The sequence below is a fragment of the Kogia breviceps genome, chromosome 12 (assembly GCF_026419965.1).
Source record: "Kogia breviceps isolate mKogBre1 chromosome 12, mKogBre1 haplotype 1, whole genome shotgun sequence".
NCBI lineage: Eukaryota > Metazoa > Chordata > Mammalia > Artiodactyla > Physeteridae > Kogia > Kogia breviceps.
The window spans coordinates 56,762,185-56,784,923 of record NC_081321.1 but is presented as its reverse complement, the minus strand read 5'-3'; the positions used below and the strand labels follow the sequence as shown (position 1 = coordinate 56,784,923).

The window sequence follows — 22,739 nt, the reverse complement described above, 5'->3', positions numbered from 1 at the left end:
TACCACTGGGCTTCCCTGGTGGCGCTGTGGTTGAGAGTCCGCCTGCCGATGCAGGGGACACGGGTTCGTGCCCCGGTCCGGAAAGATCCCACATGCCGCGGAGTGGCTGGGTCCGTGAGCCATGGCCTGTGCGTCTGGAGCCTGTGCTCCGCAACGGGAGAGGCCACACAGTGAGAGGCCTGCGTACCACAAAAAAAAAAAAAATATATTAAGTACCACTGATGTTCAAATTAGATGAGTCAAAAATAGAGGACTCACCATGTGGATCTGAACAGGACGGCCTGAGGAGAAGGTAGAGAAATTAGGGGTAGGATGTGAAATTGATGCACAGCTGCATCTTATATGTCAGCATTCCCCAACATTTTTGGCACCAGGGACCGGTTTCACGGAAGACAGTTTTTCCACGGACTGGGGATGGGATGGGGATGGTTTGGGGATGATTCAAGCGCATTACATTTATTGTGCACTTTATTTCTATTATTATTACATTGTAACATATAATGAAATAATTATACAACTCACCATTATGCAGAATCAGTAGGATGGGAGCCCTGAGCTTGTTTTCCTGCAACTAGATGGTTCCATCTGGGGGAGATGGGGCTGCCTCAGCTCCACCTCAGATCATCAGGCATTAGATTCTCATAAGGAGTGCACAACCTAGATCCCTCGCGTGCGCAGTTCACAGTAGGGTACCCACTCCTATGAGAATCTAATGCCACCTCTGACCTGACAGGAGGTGGAGCTCAGGTGGTAATGTGAGTGATGGGGAGCGGCTGTAAATACAGATGAAGCTTTGCTCGCTCGCCAGCCTGCCACTCGCCTCCTGCTGTGTGGCCCTGTTCTTAATAGCCACAAACCGATAATGGTCTGTGGCCCCAGGGGGTTGGGGTCCCCTACTATATGTCTTTGGAACATGCATGAAGGACTGAATATTGTTCTATGTGAAAACTAATGACACTGTGGGAGTTAGGCAAAACAATACTTAAGATATGATCTTGGCTGTCAGAGAGCTTCTGTATGCTACAGTGACTGCAAATAAGAGATGCATGGTCACAATACTATGGAGATACATTAATTGTAATGAGAGAGTTCGAATTGCTTCAAGGCGAAGAAATGCATCAAGAGGCAGAAACAGAGTCTGTAAACTGCATTTATTGAGTGCTTATTGGGCACTGGGCACATCAGATACAAAAGAGTTGGGATGGGGGCAGGTAAGAACTTAAGAAATTAAATATACACATTAATTTTACCACGAATTCTAACTACTAGGGAAGTACAAAATTCATACAAGAGTTATACTTTATAATGAAATTCTGATGTCTGTCAAAAGGATAACCTATACATACAATGCAATAAAAATGTTTTAAAATTGTGCTTAGTATCAGGACTACCCCGAAATGGGTTGATAAAATGCCTATACAGCATTATACACATATATTTTACATTAAAGATTGCTTGTAAAGTACAAATACTTTGACCCCATTGCTGAGAAATCTATGGCTGACAACTATATGTCCAGTTCCTCTAAGAAACATCGCAGCATTTGTAGTCCATCTCTCCTTTAAACTCCACCTTATTTTTAGTTTCACTTACTATCAAGTTCTCTTCAGAACTGTTTATATTTCTTTTGTCTGATCATCTTCTTCGAGTTTCCTGATTTCATTTTTTAAACAATTTATAGTTTCACGACTTGCTTTTAATCTCTCTTTAAGCTCTGCAATTTCAAAGCTTGTTTTTTTTTTTGCAGCTTCTAATTTTTCTCTGGTTTTCACTTCAAGTTCTGCAACTAAAGAAAACATACACTTTCACTGATTTATTTCATTTTTCTCACATGTACAAGATATTTCATAGAGCAATAAATGTGGCATTTCCTTAAGCCAATGTTTTCATGATGAAATGCGGACAACTTAAGATATGTAACTTTATTTTATTTTTATTTTATTTTATTTTTTTTTTGCGTTACGCGGGCCTCTCACCGTTGTGGCCTCTCCTGTTGCGGAGCAAAGGCTCCGGACGCGCAGGCTCAGTGGCCATGGCTCACGGGCCCAGCCACTCCGCGGCACGTGGGATCTTCCCGGACTAGGGCACGAACCCGTGTCCCCTGCATCTGCAGGCAGATTCTCAACCACTGCGCCACCAGGGAAGCCCTAAGATATGTAACTTTAGACACAGGGGGGTGGGTAAGAAAGTCTGAACTCTCCAAAGAGGATCTAAGATGTCTTCTACCACTAAGAATGAAATTCTGACCACTAATATTTTAATTCACAGTTAACATTTTAAGACATAATGTCTTAAATTATGTCTAATTTCCTAATTTGATATGGAAATGAGGGAGTATATACAAGCGACATCCAGCTAATAAGTTTACTAAAAACAGTACTCTTAAATTTATGTACAGGTAAAACTTATATAATCACACTGGTAAAACAAACCTGTACCTTTTTTCAAAAAGATATCAATAAGTGTCTTAAGTTTGAATTCCAGCTCTATCATTTACTAGATGTGCCACTCTGAATAAGCTATTTATTATCTCTATGCTCTATTCCTCATTGCTAAAATGAAGATTATAATAGCAAATACCTCATAATATTATTTGTTTAAAAGATTTAAAAAGAATACTGTCTGGTACATAAAAAGCCATATTAACTACTATTATTATTATTACTGAATATTTAAACATTCTAGCTGGCTACATAACAAATTACAAAAGAAAAATATTATTACTGCAAAATAGATTATATCGATTTAACTATTCCACTTGGATAGTGTAGCATCAAGTTTTACAGAGAAAAATGACTACTATCATCCAACATTTCCACCTTGTGGACATTTTAGGTAATTGCTGCTGATGCCTGTTGAGGCACAGCTGTACTTTTGTTAAGGTAAAAGGATCACTAATTGGAAGCTGTGTGGTTTGGTGAAGAAAAAAAAACAAAACCATTGAAATCAGAAAGACTTGAGTTCAGATACACCCTTGGCCCCTTAATAGCTGAATGCTGATATCTCTAAGTCTCCCTTCGTCTCTTCTTTCTATATGATACAATTAAAACTTCGTATTTCTCGGAGGATTTATGAGGATTAAGTAATACACCTAAAGCATCTAGCGCATTAAAAACACGCAATGTGGGACTTCCCTGGTGGCGCAGTGGTTAAGAATCCACCTGCCAAGGCAGGGAACATGGGTTTGAGCCCTGGTCCAGGAAGATCCCACATGCCGCGGAGCAACTCCGCGGAGCAACTACGCCCGTGCGCCACAACTACTGAAGCCCACGCACCTAGAGCCCATGCTCCGCAACAAGAGAAGCCACCGCAATGAGAAGTCCGAGCACTGCAACGAAGAGTAGCCCCCACTCGCCACAACTAGAGAAAGTCCGCGCGTAGTGACGAAAACTCAATGCAGCCAAAGATAAATAAATAAAATAAATAAATTTATAAAAAAACAAAAACAAAGCACACAATGTGTCCTTATTTTCCTCACTGCTGGTGCTTTCTTTTTGTGATATATTTTGTAACACTGGTAAACTTTTATATTGCCAAAACAATCCATATTTTTCTTTGTAATTTTTCATTGCTTTTATTTTTTAAATTATTTTTGAAGACAGGTAGTACATACACATGATACAAAATTAAAAGGCTGAAAAGTGTAGACAATGGAAAAAATGTCTCCTTTTTACATGTGTATGACTGATTTACTTTGCTGTACACCTGAAACTAACATAACATTGTAAGTCAACTATACTCCAATAAAAACAAAAACAAAAACAGCCTCCTTTTAGGGCTTCCCTGGTGGCGCAGTGGTTGAGAATCCGCCTGCCGATGCAGGAGACACGGGTTCGTGCCCCGATCCGGGAAGATCCCACATGCCGCGGAGCGGCTAGGCCCATGAGCCGTGGCCACTGAGCCTGCGCGTCCCGAGCCTGTGCCCCGCAACGGGAGAGGCCACAACAGTGAGAGGCCCACGTACCACAAAAAAAAAAAAAAAAAAAAGCCTCCTTTTACCTCTCCACCCCACCAACCAGCGCTCTTCCCAGAGATAATCACTCTTAGGTTTCCTTGGTATCCTTCCAGAAATAATTGGTTCAGAGACGAGCATACACCTAAGTGTGACTTCTCCTCACCCCCAACACAAGTGGTGTCACACTATCCACACTGCTCAGCACCCTGCTCTTTCACTTAACATTACTACATCTGAAAGCTCATTCCATATCACAGGGCTGTCTCATTCTTTCAAAGGCTGCAGAGGACCTCATTGAATGGACATACATAATTAATTCATCTGTCCCCTCTGATGTACATTTGGAGTATTCCCAGTTTTCTCTATTACAATGCTATAACGTGTATGCTGCGCGTAATCACTTCGGTATACTTGTGGGCTAAATTCCAGTAAAGAGTAATTGAAGGACATTTGATCTTGTAAATCTGGAAGAATGACAAGTGACTCTTAGAGGTCCTCTTAATTTATAATCTCACTAGCATTGTACATCTATTTCCCTACTGCATCAACTTTTTGGTCTTAGTTAATCTGAAAGATTAAAAATGGTATTTCAGAATACTTTTAATTTACATTTCTATTACTTCTGAGGCAGACAATCTTTTAATATGTTTAGGGGACATTCCTCCCTTTCTTTTTATGGATTGTCTGCTTTTCCTTTGCTCATTTTTCTTTTAGGTTATTGGCTCTCCCCACCACCCTTTTAAAAAATTGAGGTATAAATGACATATACTAGTTTCAGGTGTACAACATAATGATTCAATACTTGAATATATTGCAAAATGATCATCACAGTAAGTCTGAAGTTAACATCTATCACCACATATAGTTACAGATTTTTTGCTTGTGATGAGAAATTTTAAGATCTACTCTCTTAGTAACTTTCAAATATGCAATACGGTATTATTAACTACAGTCACCAGGCTATAAATTACATCCCCAGGACTTACTTTATAAGTACAAGTTTGTACCTTTTTGCCCACCCCTCACCTACCGCCTCTGGCAACCACCAATCTATTCTTTGTATGTGAGCTTTTTTTTTTTTAAGATTCTACATATAAGTGAGACCATACTGTATTTGTCTTTCTCTGATTTATTTCACTTAGCATAATGCCCTCAAGGTCCATCCATGTTCTCGCAAACAGCAAGATTTCTTCTTTTATGGCTAAGTAATATTCCATTGTGTATATATGCATGTGTGTGTGTATGCATCTCTGTGTGTGTATATATATATATATGTGTGTGTATACACACACACACACACACACACACACACACATACATATATATAAAACACCTCTTCTTTATCCAGTCACCTGTTGATGGACACTTATGTTGTTTACCTATCTTGGCTATTGTAAATAATGCTGTAATGAAAATGGAGGTGCATACATCTTTGCAAGTTAGTGTTTTTGTTTGGTTCAGATACGTATCCAGAAGTGGAATTGCTGCATCATATGGTAGCTCTACTTTATTTTTCTGAGGACCCTACATACTGTTTTCCATAGTGGCTGAACCAATCAACATTGCACAAGGGCTTCCTTTTCTCCACATCCTTGCCAACACTTGTTATTTCTTGTCTTTCTGATAGTAGCCATTCTAACAGACATGAAGTGATATCTCATTGTGGTTTTGATTTGCAGTTCCCTGATGATTAGGGATATTGAACATCTTGTCGTATACATATTGGCCATTTGCATGTCTTCTTTGGAAAAATATCTACTCAGTTCTTCTGCCCAATTTAAATTAAATTGTATGCGTTTTTTGGCCATTGAGTTGTATGAGTTCTTTATATATTTTGGATATTAACTCCTTATCAGATACATGATTTGCAAATATTTTCTCCCATTCAGTAGCTTGCCTTTTCATTTTGTTGATGGTTTCCTTTGCTCTGCAGAAGCTGTTTAGTTACTGGTTATCAGCCTTTTTAAATGATGTGCAGGAGCTCTTTATACATTAAAGAAACTAGTCATTTGTGATCTGAGTACAAGATTTTTTCATGGCTTGTCTGTGTTTAGATTTTGTTGACAATACTTTTTTACTATGCATTAATTTTTATCCCCTTGCTCTCCCCCTCTCTCTCCATATCAATTATAAAACATATATGGAGTGAAAGGCACATTGTGAGATGGTGGGATACAGAAGTAGGAGATAGACAAGAAAGAAAAATGCATTACAGTGTCATGAAGTAATCATAGGGCACTATGACATACCAAGGGGAAAGGGTGTGTGTGTGTATATCAAAAGAAGGCTTCTTGGCAGTAGTAAAATCTGAATTGAGTTTTAAAGAATGAGAAAGAGGGCTTCCCTGGTGGTGCAGCGGTTAAGAATCTGCCTGCCAATGCAGGGGACACGGGTTCGAGCCCTGGTCCGGGAAGATCCCACATACCGTGGAGCAGCTGGGCCCATGTGCCACAATTACTGAGGCCCAGGCACCTAGAGCCCATGCTCTGCAACAAGAGGAGCCACCACAATGAGAAGCTCACGCACTGCAATGAAGAGTAGCCCCTGCTCTCTGCAGCTAGAGAAAGCCCAACGCAGCAAGGAAGACGCAAAGCAGCCAAAAATAAATAAATTAATTAAATTAAAAAAAAAGAATGAGAAAGGAATTAGGTAGATGAAGTGGACATAGTGGGCCTTGGAAAGAGTACAGAAAGATTTGGGAAACAACAAGGAGTCCTATATGACTGTAACAGGTAGTTTAAAATCTAGTCAGGAAGACCTGATTTAACTCATTTGTCAGAGGACAGCATGCACTGTAGATACAGATTTTTTGTGGTCTGATTTAGTCACTACACTTTATTTTTGACAAATCATGAGACTACAAAGGGTACCATATATTGAAAGAACTGGGTTAATTACCAATGAGATGATAGGGGAAAACATTAAAAAACTTCTTTTAGCCTGTTCTGGTTTTCTGCTTCCAATATATTAAATGCTTATACATACATTTAAGATATATGTGTGTGTGTGTGTGTGTGTGTGTGTGTGTGTGTGTGTATGTGTGTGTGTGTGTGTGTGTGTGTATATATTAATATAGATAAAATTTCTGTTTTAAATTTCCAAATAAAGCCTCAATTTAGAGTAAGTCAATCCAAAGAAGAATTAATATTTTTGCAAAGCCAATGTAACTTACTGGTTAGAAAAATAGACTGTAAGGCTCTTTTTTTTAAAAAAAAATATTTATTTATTTGGTTGCGCCGGGTCTTAGTTGTGGCAGGCTGGCTCCTCTGCTGTGGCATGCAAACTCTTAGTTGAGACATGCATGTGGGATCTAGTTCCCTGACCAGGGATCGAACCTGGGCCCTCTGCATTGGGAGCGCAGAGTCCTAACCACTGTGCCACCAGGGAAGTCCCTGTAAGGCTTTTTTACAAAGAGATAGAACAGTTTATCGGTTAAGAGCACACACTCTGTCTCAGTTTAAATCCTGGCTTTGCTGAGTGATTCAGGCCAAGATATCAAATCTCTCTATGCTCTAGGGTCTTACCTAGAAAATGGGGCTAACAGTAGTACCTTCCTCCTAGGGTTGTTAAGGGTATTCAATAAATTAAGAAATGCAAAACACTTATCTAGTACATGTAAACTCTCTTCAAGCATTCACTATTATTTTAATTATTCCTTGTATTAGCAATTTCTATTAAAAGCTAGATCATCAGTACTTAAGTAAATTTCCATAGGTTTACCAGTATAAACATCTTTATAAACTTTTAATGTGTTTTAAATTTTATAATGAGCAACCTCTATCCTGGCTATTACTCTAACTAAAAATATTACTATGTTTTTAGAGCCTAAGTTCCGAGGACTGCTTAGGATAAAGTCCTGGCTCTACCACTAACTCATGTTAACTTGGGCAAGTTTCTTACTCTCCCTGTGCCTCAGTTTCCTCTTCTAAATGGATTACCTAATAAAGTTATTGTACAGGTAAATGAGTTTATACATGTACAGATTTATAAGAGTACAAACAGTAAGCACTCAAAGCTAACTGATATTATTACCAAATATTGAGTATAATGCTCTCAAACTGGTAAAAGTATACCTATCTTTTTTAGACCTTTGATTAATATTCCCTAGTTGCTTTCCTAAAAGGCCTACCCATACAAACAATTCATAGAACACAGGGTTCACCACATCCTTAATAGGTACAACTATTAAAAATTCCTTTTGCTTATTTGATACAAATATAACCACCCATTATTATTCGGTTTGCATTTTAAAAATTACTAGCAGGGTCAAATATTTTCCCTTTTTATTTACTAGTCATCTCCTCTTTCATCTGTCCATGTCTTTTGTCCATTTGTCAACTGAAGTTTAAAATTTTATTCTATTTTATTTATTTTAGGGTTTAAAAGATATTAATCCTTTGTCATATTTTCTACAAATTTATCTTTCTTTTTTGCCCTTTTGAAATTCATAAGTTAAATATTTTTTTGCAAAATCAAGTTTGCCTTTCTTTCAATGTGATTTCTTCTAACACCTCAAATTTGGAAAGTCTTCACTAGCCAGGACAGTCATTTCTCTAATTTTTTAAACAGCTTAACTGACTTTAAAAAAAGTTAACTATCATTAATTAAACTGGAATTTGTTTTGATAAGTGGTATAAAGCAATGATCTAAATTAAGTTTTCTTCTCAAAAGTTATCAATTGTGTCAATATCATTTACAGAATTATCTTTTTCTTCCTTATGGATTTGACACTGTTGAGAAAATAGTGGACTGAACCCAGACCACGGCAGTGAAAGTGCCAAGTCCTAACCACTGGACCGCCAGGGAACTCCCTCATCTCATTCTCTCTTGATCCACTTCAACTGATCTTCTGTCCTTACTATTCTCCTTCAACTGCTCCTATTAAGGTCACCAAGGACCTCCACCTTGCTATAGCCAATTTCTTGGCTCTGATCTTACTTGACCTATCAGAGATACTGAACACAGCAAATGACTATTTCCTGATACAATTTCTTCACCTGGCTCTAGGATATTATGTGCACCTAGTTTTTCTCCCTCCCCACTCACTGTTCTTTCCTAATTCCTTTGCTGGTCATCTCCTTAATCTCTAAATGTTGGAGGGCCCAGGGCTCAATCCTTGAACCTCTTTTCTATGTTCACTTACTCTTGTGATGATACCATTTGGCCTCACAATTTATAAATCCATGTGTGTATTAACTTCCACATTTATATCTTCAGCCTAGGCCTCTCCTTGAATACCAGACTTTGAGTACAATCCCTCTCAATATCTCCACTTAGATGTCTTACAGGCATCCCACATCCGTCATGTCCAAAACTGTACTCCTAATCTTTCCCCTCAAAGCTGCCCCTCCCAGACTTCCCATCTCTATGAAAAGCAATAACGATTTTTAATTTGTTTGTTTCCTCAGGCCCCAAACCTTAACAGTCATTCTTTGTTCATCTCCTTCTTTCACATTTTATTATCAAGCCATCAGTAGATCATACTGTACCTATCTTCAAACTAGAACCTGACCCCTTCTCACCACCTCCATTGCTATCACTCTGGTACTACCCACAATTCTATATCTGGATTACTGGAATAGCCTCCTAACTATTCTGCTTCTACCCTTTCTGCTTTACAGTCTACTCTCAACACAGCAACCAGGGTGATTGATCTTTTAAAAATATTAGTCTTATACTGTCACTCTTCTGCTCAAAACCCACAAAAGACTTCCCATCTCCTTCAGTTTAATAACCTAAAGTCCCTATATGAGCTGGTCCCATAATAACTTCTTTGGCCTCATGTCCCACTTCTTGTCCCCTTGTTCACTCTACTCCAGGCACACTGGCCTTCTTGCTGTTCCTCGGATATGCCAGGCATGCTCCTACCTCAGGGTTCCTGCCCTTGCTGCCGCTCTACACGTAACATTCGTCTCTCATGTAGCTGCATGGCTCATTTCCCCACTCCTTTTGGTATTTGCTCCAATGCCACCATTTCAGAAAGCATTCTCTGACCTGCTCTTAACCATCTCCTCCCAACAAAAGTGTTCCCTCCCCTGCTTTAGTTTTCTTCATGCCATCCAATCACTACTTCACACTTCATTGTTCTGTTTATTTAATATTTGTCTTCTTTCCACTAGTATGTTAGCTCCATGAGGGCAGGGCTTTTGTCTGCTCTATCCTCTAAACAATGCCTGGCACCTTACTGTTGCTCAATATATACTGTAAGCAAATAAATGAAAGATCAAAGGAAAAACCGAATAAATGGTGACATAAATGTCAACACAGGGTTGGTAAGTGGATTTCATCTTGAATGACAACTGCAAATGGTTGGCAATAGCTGCATGAAACGATGTGTAGGGGATTCTGAGGCCTCGTAACGGGAAAAGATAACATGACTGACTATCAATAAGGCATTCTGGTCTTCACCACCCCAGCATAAATATAAAGCTATATCAGGTGACAAGTAAAAAAGAGAGAGAGGGAGAAACTAGTTCACAGTGCACTCAAGTATAATTATGTTCTGCCAAGGTTCTTCACATCGATTTTGTTAGCAAAGACTAGTAAACAGAAAATGATTGAGTGACAGGTTAAGCAAGACTAATGAAAAGCTATGCTTAAATGTAATTAGTGAATAAAGACAAACAGTATTTCAGAGTGTGTCAGAGGCTGTCTTTTACCTTTTTGAAAGTAGGCCTACTTTGAGAACTATTTAAAACATCCTTCTTACCTGTTCTTTAGTAATACATATATTGTGTAACTCCTAAACATTTTACCTGTATCTACTAAGGGAAAAAATAGTCGCTAATCATACAATCCTTTCACCATTACAGAATACATTATTTCTCAGGATTAATTATGAACTCATGGCACTTACATTCTGTTTCATGCTTATAGGCTCCTAAGGTAAGCTGACGAGATGTTGTTAATAACTGTTGCATCATTGCTGTTGGGTCTTGAAATATCTAACGGAAGAGAATGAAAAAAAGCCCAATGACTGCAAAATCTACAATTTAAAATGCTTTATTTATTTATTTATTTAGTTAGTTTATTTTCTTTTGCGGTATGCGGGCCTCTCACTGCTGCAGCCTCTCCCGTTGCGGAGTACAGGCTCCGGACGCGCAGGCTCAGCGGCCATGGCTCACAGGGCCAGCCACTCCACAGCATGTGGGATCCTCCCAGACCAGGGCACGAACCCGTGTCCCCTGCATCAGCAGGCGGACTCTCAACCACTGAGCCACCAGGGAAGCCCACCCTAAAATGCTTTAAAAACTCTCATTATAAAATCTCTTACCATTTCATCATAGAACTCTGAAACCACTGTCTTTTTTCCCAGCATTGCATTGGTGTCTGATTGAAATAGCTTTAGTAAGTGATACAGGGTTACCTGTGAAATAAAAACAGACATGACATCTGTGCAATGGTTATTATCATCATCATTAAACATCATCATTTCTGTAACTGATTTAGAGACTGAATTAGTAAACATATCAAATTCAGGATCTTGTTTCAACTATAACTTACTGTGTCAGGTCACCCAAATTCTGTGTGTACTTTTATTTTCCTATTAGGTATTACCTATGTTTTGAAGAGGGTAAGCAAACATTAGTTACAAAGCATCTCTAGAGAGTGACTATATATAAAAATAACACAAGATACAGCTATGGAAATTAAACTGGTAAGTCACTAAGATGAATTCTTTTACTTACACAGGTGAAATTTGATTAACTGTGACAGTTAAAGTTTACAAACTTAACTATGGCGAAAAAAGATTTGATATTTTCAAAAGGAATGATCAATACTAAAATGTTCAGCGAGGACAAGTTAATTTCTTTAGTGTAATAATAAGATTAATACATAAGTAGCATAATAAACAAACACAAAGTTAGTCAGTGATAATTCACTTCGGCAAGAGCAATATGTCTTCAAAATATTTAAAAACAGATACAGTAAGACATCAAAGGAAAAGCTTTGCAGCACAATGTGTGATTATTTGAGCAAAACAAAACCTAGCTGGTAAAACATCAGAGTTCATGTTGAAGGTATAGAAACCAATTCAGAGGCCTCAAAGAATTTTCCAAAAAGTTAGCTAAAATCATAAGGAGGATGGATCATATGTCATATTTAAAGCAGATAATTTGACAAATTTCTGGAACAGACAGAAAGCAGATGAGACCACACAGATGGATAAACCATAACAGGGAAACCCATAACCTAAAATCTTAAAGAAGAAAACTGCATCAGAGGTGGGAGCCGCTGCCCCCAGTGGAGCCCCAGAGAGACTGCAAGCGCAATGCTGGCAGGTACAGAAATCAAGGCTGTGGGGTGGCTAGGCTGACCAACCTTCCCTCCTCTCCCCCCACTCACAGACAAGAGAGCGCACCTCCTGTGGGACCTAGAATTCTTCACCCAATCAAGTGAGAGGTAAACAAAAATAAAGATATTTTCAGAGAGCATTGGCTCTGAAATTTTACTTCTCATGCATCCTTTCTGAAGAAAGTCCTGCAGCAAAATGAAAAAAGAAACCAAGAAAGATGAAGAAAAAGGATCAGCTGTCATCACTAGGAGCTGACAGGCACTATCTAAAATTGAAAAATCCAACCTTAGGGATTTAAATACATGAGATGAATGGGAATAATTTCTAGAGAACTGAAAACAGTAACTGTGATTTTCCTGAGGAAGGGGTCAGAGATGGGGGGGAGAGAAGATATTACGGGTTGAACTGTATCCACCAAAGGATATGTTGAAGTACTAAACCTCAGAACATGTAAATGTAACCTTATTTGGAAATAAGAGCCTTTTGCAGATGTAATCAAGTTAAGATGAAGTCATTGGGGGGGACCCTAATCCAATATGACTGGTGTCCTCATAAAAAGAGAAGTGACACACAGACAGGGAGGGAGAGAAGGCCATGTGAAAATGGAGGCAGAGACTGGAGTTATGCTGCCACAAGCCAAGGAATGCCTGGGGCCACCAGGAAGTAGAGGAGGCATGAAAAGATTCTCGCCTAGAGGTTTTGGAGAGAGCATGGCCAACACCTTGATTTGGGACTTCTAGTCTCCAGAACCGGGAGAATAAATTTCTGTTGTTTTTAGCCACTGAGATACTTTCTTATGGTAGCCCTAGGAAACTAATACAGGAGACCTGTACTTTTTAGTTTTTAAATCTTTTAAAAAAACTACATCATAAAGCCTTCCATTCCCAAATTTATTATTCAGACCTGGCGAGGCATTCATGCAGATAAAGGCAATGAATAATTTCAGGACAGATGTCTCTAATTTTCAGTGGTGTTTGAAGATTCTTAGAGCAATGAAAATGTCTATACTTGCCAGAGATATTTCTAGGAATAAAACCCCAATATTAGCATTTTGCTCTTAGAAACAACCATTCCTTTTACAGTGGTTTGATGTGTAACAGGATACTGGATAACAGAAGTAAATCACAAGTTGCCCATATCTTTCTTTTATATTTTAAATAAACCTCATACGACTTATTTTCTGTAAGAGCCGACTATTCAAAAACTATAATGGTTTCATTATACTAAAAGAACACTACAGTAATTTGGAGGGGATAAAACTCAGGCCTATGTAGATCTATATGGAAACCTATTCAATAAAGGAATCACTCCAGAAAGGCAAAAGATCATATTACTCTACTTTCCCAAGAGTAGACTTTGAGAGCTGTCTCATAATGAGGTTACATTATATAATGATTTCTTTCAGAGATGTATTTTCCAATTGAGGGCAGGGTAGGGAGGAGAGAAGGGGGAGACAGATGAGGAGGCAGACAGGTAAGGCAGCACATTCTCAAAAAAATGAATTTAAAGCAATCTTACAAAGTTAACAAGAATCTCTGCTCTAGTAACATGACCAACTTCTTCCTCTCTCTCAACATCTGCCTATTCTGTGCTCTATTCTCCCTAACAGACTACTTTGGTTAAGGATAAGTGTAGTGTCTTATCTTTGTATCCCACCCCTTGGGCAACATCTTGCAAATATGGATATTTAATATCCATATAATGTCTGTGAGAGTATCCCAGAAGGACAAGAATGGTAGGAGACCTGGAAACCTTATCACATGGAAGATATTTAAATGAGCTATAGATGGTTCTACAGGAGAACAGAAAACTAAAGTATGAATAGTTATCAGTAAAAAGTTCAAGGAAGCTTAACATAAAGTAGAGCTTTCTTAAAACTAGAACTACCCCAAACCTGAATAGGATGTTTCACTTAATAATGGAAGTCAATATTCTCTTCTTGCTATACTGGACTGCCTAAAGGAACTTCTTCTCCTATGTAGGAAGAGTATGGTCTACCTCAATGGGTCCTAAATATTACTGTGCATCAAAATTACCTGGGGTGCTGGCCCCTCTCCAAACCTGTGAATCACGCTCCATGGAATGGGGCCTAAAAGTCTGAACTTATAAAAAACACCTCAGGCATTTCTAATGCAACTAGTTAGGAACTAATTCTCTGTATCACTGGCCCAGGTGACATCCAAATCCTTTAAAAGCACATCGTTTTACAAATGTAATCTGATAATTAAAGTGTTAATGTTTGGTGCTAAAGAAGCGAGCTGAATGTATCAAGATGAAAATTAATGGTGATGAACATTAAAGCCCTGAAACTGGAGTTAAACACCAGCCACACAAATGTGCAATGAGAGAGCCTGAGTTGTGACCCTTTAGGTTTAAAAATAAAACAGGCTTAGTGGTTTTAGTCAAAAGCAAGAGTAAAGGAAGGAGTGTGAGGTCTGAATGCAAATACCTGGATTCAAAAACTAGCTCCACCACAATTAACTGTGTTTTTGAGCACATGACTTCATCTCTGAGCCTTTACATGTTTATCTTTAAAACAAGGATCTCACCAACATCACAAAGTTGCTGAGGGGTCAAAGTGAAAGCTTTGAGAGACTTTTTACATTATCAAGCAACAATCTGAAGAGATCAAATAATGAAAAAGTCAGTGGTTATAAATAAGGATATAATATATAAATTATATATTATAAATTATATATATAAATAAGGATCCAGGTATAAGATAAAGCTGCTAGTACTGATGACAGTTTGAAAATGTAAAAAGGGGGCTTCCCTTGTGGCGCAGTGGTTGAGAATCCGCCTGCCGATGCAGGGGACACGGGTTCGTGCCCCGGTCCGGGAAGATCCCACATGCCGCTGAGCGGCTGGGCCCGTGAGCGGCTGGGCCCGTGAGCCATGGCCGCTGAGCCTGCGCGTCCGGAGCCTGTGCTCCGCAACGGGAGAGGCCACAACAGTGAGAGGCCCGCAAAAAAAAAAAAAAAAAAAGAAAATGTAAAAAGACTTTCTAGGGCTTTTAACTATAAAAAACCGGACACTCCCATTCCAGAGAGCATATGGATTCCACTTGTTTGTTACTAATAACCAAACGATACTAATGAATTTAAAATTTTTTTGCTGTAGTAATCATGTAATTTCCATGATTCCTTTCAAATAACTGTTCACATTCTATCTCTTCTTTTTATACTTGAAAAACAAAAGAGTTTTGAAAGGCACTTCACTTAAAAATGAAAAACCTTAACTCATAGCAAGATACACCAAGCCATAAGCTTACATAAAGTATACCTGAATGAAAATGTCAACATATAACAAGCTATTGAATATTGTAAAGTTTTTACAATTACTAAAAAAATACATTTTATATTTGCAGAGATTAACATTACTCACAGGTCTTTCATTAGGATCAATGAAAAATATTTTGATGATTATTTCGAATTCACCCCAACCTGTTTCAGTAATTTCATATGGAGGCTTAGTAACTACTAAAAGAAAGAAAAAAATAAAACAATTATAAATTGTAAATTACTGATACAATTTCCTAGCTCTTTTAAAATTTATAATATTATGAATTTTAAAAAACTATTGTACCTCTTAAAGGATTGCCATAGCTTTCATGTAATTTAAATTGGATTTTCTTCACATATGCTGACATATCCTAAAATACAGAGGAATTAACTAATTAGTTCTGCCATCTACACATAACAATTAGGAAGGAAATACACAGAGCACCTGTGCCAATTTTATAAAATACACTTCCCCTTAAATTTTATGGCAACCAATTTTCTAAGAAACATGAATTATACCCTGGAGGTTTGTTTTTTATTTTAACAAAGGAAGCCTGTGCAGAATTCTTTCAAAATTCATAATATATAGAAATATATATGTCCCTAATTCATTGTTTTGCATTCCTATTTTTATATATCTCTGTAGACAATACACAAAATCAATTTTGATTTTTCCATAAAACAACAGTACATTTCCAATATTTTCTACAGAAATAAACATATACACCAAAGCAAATCTAAGAACTAATAAACTTCAAAAAACAAAATTATATTATACAAAGGTCAACTAAGCTAAGCAACCTAAAACTGTTGGATATAAAACTCTTCCTTTCCTTAATTATATTTTGAAGCACAAATGCATATTCATTAGTTCTGGCACACAAAAGGGATTCTACTAGTGAAGGAGGTCTTTTCAAAAATAATTCATTATAGAAAAACAGGAAAATGCAAAACAGAGTAAGTCGCACTCAATAGTAATGTTCATTAATCTTTCTATTTGCTTTCAGGAATTTTTATGTGCTTATTATCTACATATTTTTTTAACTGGGATCCTACTGTAATAATATATTACTATCTGCCTTCATCACTTAACATTATTTTGTGAACATTTTTTCTGAGGCAGATTTTCATAAGCATCTTTGAAGACTATTTTGGGAATACTTTCATTCATTTTTTCTACAAATATGAGTGACTACCAATATTGGTAGATGCTATAATGATAAATAACAGAATCTTGTCCTCAGGGTCTCACTGTAAAGTGGGGGGCAGACCAGAAAACCAGCATTTCAATGCTGTAATCTGTAATCTTTTGTGTGCATATTAGGTCATGTGTTATGAGGACATTAGGTACAAATCCATAGGAAAGGCAGCTATTTTAGTCTTTGGAGATCAAGAAAGTAGATCTAAAGAAAATACACTTGAACTAAGACCTAAGGGAACAATAAGAATGGAGTGGGTGGGAAGAAAGGAAGAGGTTTAAGAGTGTTCCTTTGGGAAACTGAGAGTAATTTAGTATTGGTAAAATGTAGCATATAAAGAAATGAGGCAAACACAGACAAGGGATAGGCTGCAGGGATAGGATAGGGAAAGGTCATGGCAGGCCTTCTAAACATGATAGCTTTATGACGAGGGCAACAGGTAGTCACTGAAGGTATTTTGTTTGTTTGTTTGTTTGTTTTTAACAGCTCTATCGAGATATTCACATACTACACAAATCACCCATTTAAAGTTCACCATTCAATGGTTTTTAATATATTCACAGAGTTGTACAACTATCACCACAATCAATTTGAGAACATTTTATCACACAAAAGGAAACCTCATACCCATTCTTCCTTCTACCCACTGTCAACCACTAATCTAGGTCCTATGTCTATGGATTTGCCTATTATGGACATTTTATAAAAATGGAATTATACAGTATATGGCTTTTGTGTCTCGCTTCTTTCACTTGCCATGTTTCCTAATTTCTTCCATGTGTTAGTAGCATGTATCAATACTTTATTTTATTCCTTAATAATATTCCACTATATGGATACACTACATTTTATTTATCCATTCATCAGTTTAGAGACATTTGGGCTATTATGAATAATGTCACTACAAACATTCATATACAAGTTTTTGTGTGGACTTTGAAGGTTTTTTTTTTCCTCCGTCTTTTAACTTTATTTAATAGAGAATAGTATAAATGCTGAAGAAAAAACATTATCAAGCTTAATTGGTTTCAACATGTATTAACTCAGTCTTTTGGTGGAATACATGAAGAAAAGATAAATAGAACTCAAAAGTCAACTGCCTTATTCTTTGTCCTTGAAATTAAGATAACTTTGGGTTGCATCACTACTTGATGTCCTATAGATGTTTGATTTCACCTCAAGAGCTCTACATTCAAGTGGTCACCTTTAAATTGTGGCTACAGCTGCACTGAGTTCAGTTACTGTAAACTGTCCTACATGGCAGTTTAATGTGTGGCATATTTTGCCCTTCTTTCGATTTACCTCTAAATTTATCATCCTTTAATTTATTAAATGTGACTGAACATACTGTGGGGTACATGGGAAGAAAGAGTATTCAGCATTGGAAGTAATTCTGAATGATAAGTCAGCATTTCTACCCTTAAAATTGACACTATAAAGTTATTTTGAATAATTATTAAATTTATTTTTAAAATGTGACCCCTTGATAAAGTAAAAGTATGTCCAAAATTCTAGTCTCTTACATGTGGTAAAATATAATTCAAACTGTTTGAAGCAGACTACCTTTATCATCATCAAGTTGTGAATCTACCCTTGGGCTATTTGGCACCATTTTCATCTTTTCAGAAGTAACAACTCTTCATGACATCTCTAACTGCTTTTTCAGATGTTTCTAAAAGGTGATGAATGATTACAATGATAACATAAATTCTCACCTGCCTTCTTGCTTCCACTATATTGGAACAATGATATTTGAAACACAGAATGAAGGGTTTTAAATAGAGGAATAGCTTATTCATTCAGTAAGTATCTGTTGAATACCCACTATGTACTTACTGCATTCCAGGCAGAGATTCAGTAGCAAAACCAAATTACCAGCAGCTAGATTATGTAGCAGTTTGTCTTTCATCTTTTCTGATGGTCTGATTACCAAATTATCACTTAAATTTACTATTCCTGAAATACCTGATTATATACTAGGCTACCTTAAGGTGTGGTGATTGGAAGACGTACTGTGCATATAGCATAGTTCTCTTTACTGTAACTTAATTTTAATTAGAAAACATTTTTGGAAAGTTGATTCTACTAACAATTATAGAAAGATGACAGCTCTTTATTCTTTCAACTTTTTTGGTAACATTTCTAAAATGGGCCAATTTTATTATCAGTTACTATACAACATTACAATTTAACTCTGAGGAAAAAAAAAACTATAGCTTCAAAAAAGTTTTAGGAAAAACAATTACCTACCTCATTTCTATATGGTTTTACATATACTGTCCACTGATGGGTGTGCCCATCCTCTTCTCTTTTCTTTCCAAAATATCGAGCAACATTACCGTAAACTATTGGTTTAACGATTGTAACCCCCTACAAGAAAACAATTTCAACACCAGTTAACATTTTATTGGGCTTCCCTGGTGGTTCAGTGGTTAAGAATCCGCCTGCCAATGCAGGGGACACGGGTTCGAGCCCTGGTCCGGGAAGATCCCAAAGGCCGTGGAGCAACTAAGCCCGTGTGCCACAACTACTGGGCCTGCGCTCTAGAGCCCGCGTGCCACAACTACTGAAGCCCCCACACCTAGAGCCCGTGCTCTTCAACAAGAGAAGCCACCGCAATGAGAAGCCTGCGCACCACGACGAAGAGTAGCCCCCACTCGCCTCAACTAGAGAAGCCCACGCGCAGCAACGAAGACCCAACGCAGACGAAAATAAATAAATAAATTTATTTTAAAAAAAACAACACATTGTATTATTACCCAAATAAACAGAATTAGAACTCTGAAAGCTTGTTTTAAGAAATGGCAGGCAGTCTAACAACCTAGAGTTTGCTTAAAACATGGATTTCCCTCAACAAATCATTTCCAGACAATTAGCCTCATTTCATAATACCACAAATAACTAAACATCACATTAATTACAATGTTCCCACTTTGAAAACGTGTATTTAAATCATGTGGAGTACTTTGAGAGTTCCTTTTTTCTTTCTCTCTTTTTTTTAAAAGAAACAGAAAAAGCTCTATTTACAAACTTTAAAAAGCAGTCTGGAATAACGCTCACCAACTTTACCATCACCTTATGGTAATGTCCTTATCAGCTTACACCAGGGTTCTCCAAAGCACAGTACAAAAATTAAAGACAGTTTGGAAGGGGATTTTAGGTAGAATAAGGGCAAACATTTTCATTTTATTATTTGTGTTTAATCTGTATTAGAAAAACCATAATTATAACTAGCAATTCAAACCCACAATTTCAAAAATAGTAATGCTTAGGAAGGGACTTTAAAAAATTGATTTAAACAAAAATGTTAAACACTACATTTCGATTCAGATAATGGCAAAGAGGCACTTGGATGACTCAAGCTCGGTAAACCCTGGACTGATGGCATGTGTGCTATATTTGTGTTCAGTTCTGAGATGTACATACATGTTTCTCATCACATCTGGTTAAGTGTAAAGGCAGATTATGATGGAAAGGAGATAGAAAAAAATTTCAAGTGAAGAAAATTGCTGAATGTTGCACATGAATTTGAGACCAATTGTTCAATAGTAAGACTGTATCTGAAGGTCAAAGAGCAAGATATATCACATGTGAAAAGTGCTGTGCCAATGTAATCAACAATTAATAAGAAATGAGGAAAAGCAGTGAACAAATGGAGAAACTTTTCATTGTGACTAGATAATTCACAAATAAAACCAATACCTATTAGCCTAAAGTTAGTTCAGAAGAAGGCAAGTGGTTTGTACACAAACTTAAAAAAAAAAAAAAAAAATCACAGCAAGTGCCCTTTTGTGGCACCCAAAGATTGGCCCTCACATTCAAGGCCCGAGTGAGTAAGTACAAGGAGCACCGACATGGTGAGGGATAATAGATCCTGTACTGCTACAATGTTGCTAGGAACTTGGGGAGTTCCTCAATGATGAAAAGCGGGCTCCTCTGCCAAAAGACTTTCTACCTGGATCAAATTTTTCTAAATTGGGAAAAGATGCTTACAAGACCACATAACAATCAGCACGCAGAAGAAATAAGTCCCTAATTTTAAAGTTTTACATGACTAACTCGGACCCATTTTCGGTGGAAAAGCATTTGAGGACTACAGGCCTAATTTCAAGTGATTTTGGACTTAAAAGACTTTTAGAACCTAACATGACTAAAGTAGAGAGAGTTCTGTAAGTTCTTCTCCAAAAGCTAGTGTTGTAACCCTTTGTTCAGTAGTACTTTCTTATCATTCCAAAACCTCGCCCAAAAGTGGGGGAAAAACGTATGTTGACGAACCTTATGGTACTATGAACTTTACCTGGCATCTGTTTCCCCTTCCATTAAATTTCAGTAGCTTTTCAAACTTTCAAAGCACTGTGTATGACAACTGTATATTCAGTATAAAATTATGTGAAAACAATATGACATAGAGAAGGACTCAAAAAAAACAAACCTAGATCAACTAGGTTGGTGCAAAAGTGGGTGATTTCTTTTATAAAAAATTTTCCTTTCTGCGGTAAATAAAAATCAGAAGGGGTAAAAATAGGTGTTATATCAGGAACCAGTTGGTCGTCTCATAAAAAATTAAGGTGCCAGGGGATGTAGTAAAGTGGGAGGGAAATGTGTCACAGTGTCATACATTACGTTAGGCTCTATGATCACTTTAATTAAAAACTAAGAAGCTACCGAGTACTGAATGTTCCCTATGTGCCAAGCAGTGTTATGTTCTTTGCATGCCTTGATTAGTATCTTGGCCGTAGCCTTGGGACTTTAGGAACACCATGAACTTGGGGAAGTCTTCTGAATTTTTCTAGTTATAAATACTGGGGGTGATACTGCCTCTGTAGGGGCTGAATCAGAGAATCGGGTAAAGCGTCCACCCACTGTGCTTACTTCGCACGGTATCTGCTACTGATATCCTCACAATAGGTGAGTACCGCCCTCCCCACCGCCTTTTTACAGGTGACCTGGGTTGGCAGAGGAGAAGCAAGCCAGGATCTGTCAGCCCCGCAAGTGGCTTTTCCCTCGGCAACAATGTCCAGCTCTCCCCCAAGCACCACCGATTATGCTTGTTTTTTGTCTGGGATGGTAGGGAGGCGGTGACACATGAAGTTGGGGCCAAATGAAATGATGATTTTCCCTCTGGGGCTTTGACTCGCCGTCAGCCTGGAAACCGCGGCTCCAGTCAGAGGCAAGAAGGCACCAGAGGAAACAGGCAGGCCCTCCCCAGGCCGCGTCAGGAGGAGCCGGGGCGAGAGAGCCACTCCCAGAGGGGAGGCGCGGGCCGGGCACTGACCTTCACTCTCCCGCCGGAGTCAGGCCCAAATTCGGCCATTCTCTTGAACATATTGTCCTACGGAAGAAGCCGCCGCCGCCGCCGCCAGGGAAAGAGACCGGGGCCGGCGGACTCGCCGCTCCGCTCAGAAGCCCCGCTCCTCCCGCGCGGGCCCAGGAGGAGGGTTTCTGGCCGAAGGAGGATGAGTCAGCTGAGCTCGGGGTGCTGAGGGATCGCCAACGCCTCACAGCAGACGGCGTCGCGGAAGCCCCCTCAGCCCCGCGCGGTTGGAGAGCGGGACGGGAAGGGCGGCAGCGGCGACGCTTTGTGCGCAGGCGCGACGAGCTCGCGCGCACACTGCGCACGCGCGGAGCCGCTGCTTTTAGGCGAACGGAAGACCGGTTTTGGTTGCCAGTGCCTGTCGACAGGCCAGACCGCCTGGCATCGTAATGACCGAGAAACTGTGTTTTGGAGGTAATACCTTGCCATCGCCAAAGCATGACAGTTCTGAAATTAAGTTCATGAAATCTCGCCCACCGACAGCTTTTCGTTGTGTTCATCCAGACGTCCTCAGGCTTTCAGGCTTGAATCAATAATTAAAAAAAAAATTTACTCCTTTCTTCCTCTCCTTCCTTCCTTTCTACTCATTTTGGATTCTCAGGTCCATAACGTGACGCAAACCTCCCCTCCCTTGCCCTTCTGTGGTACTAACTACTTTGCAGGTTAGTGCAGTGCTAAATGAATGACCTCCAAT

At 38.5% G+C, this 22,739-nt stretch overlaps 1 protein-coding gene across 1 annotated transcript; it reads right to left on the bottom strand.

Annotated features, from left to right (window-relative positions):
• Positions 1-1,132: 1,132 nt before the first annotated feature.
• YEATS4 (YEATS domain containing 4) lies at positions 1,133-22,339 on the bottom strand. Its single transcript, XM_059080267.2, has 7 exons — positions 22,007-22,339; positions 18,982-19,101; positions 15,837-15,903; positions 15,636-15,730; positions 11,229-11,321; positions 10,812-10,899; positions 1,133-1,786 (listed from the first exon to the last, which is right to left on the bottom strand). The coding sequence occupies exons 1-7, from the start codon at positions 22,055-22,057 to the stop codon at positions 1,617-1,619; spliced, it is 684 nt and encodes a 227-aa protein (XP_058936250.1). The 5' UTR covers positions 22,058-22,339; the 3' UTR covers positions 1,133-1,616.
• Positions 22,340-22,739: the final 400 nt, after the last annotated feature.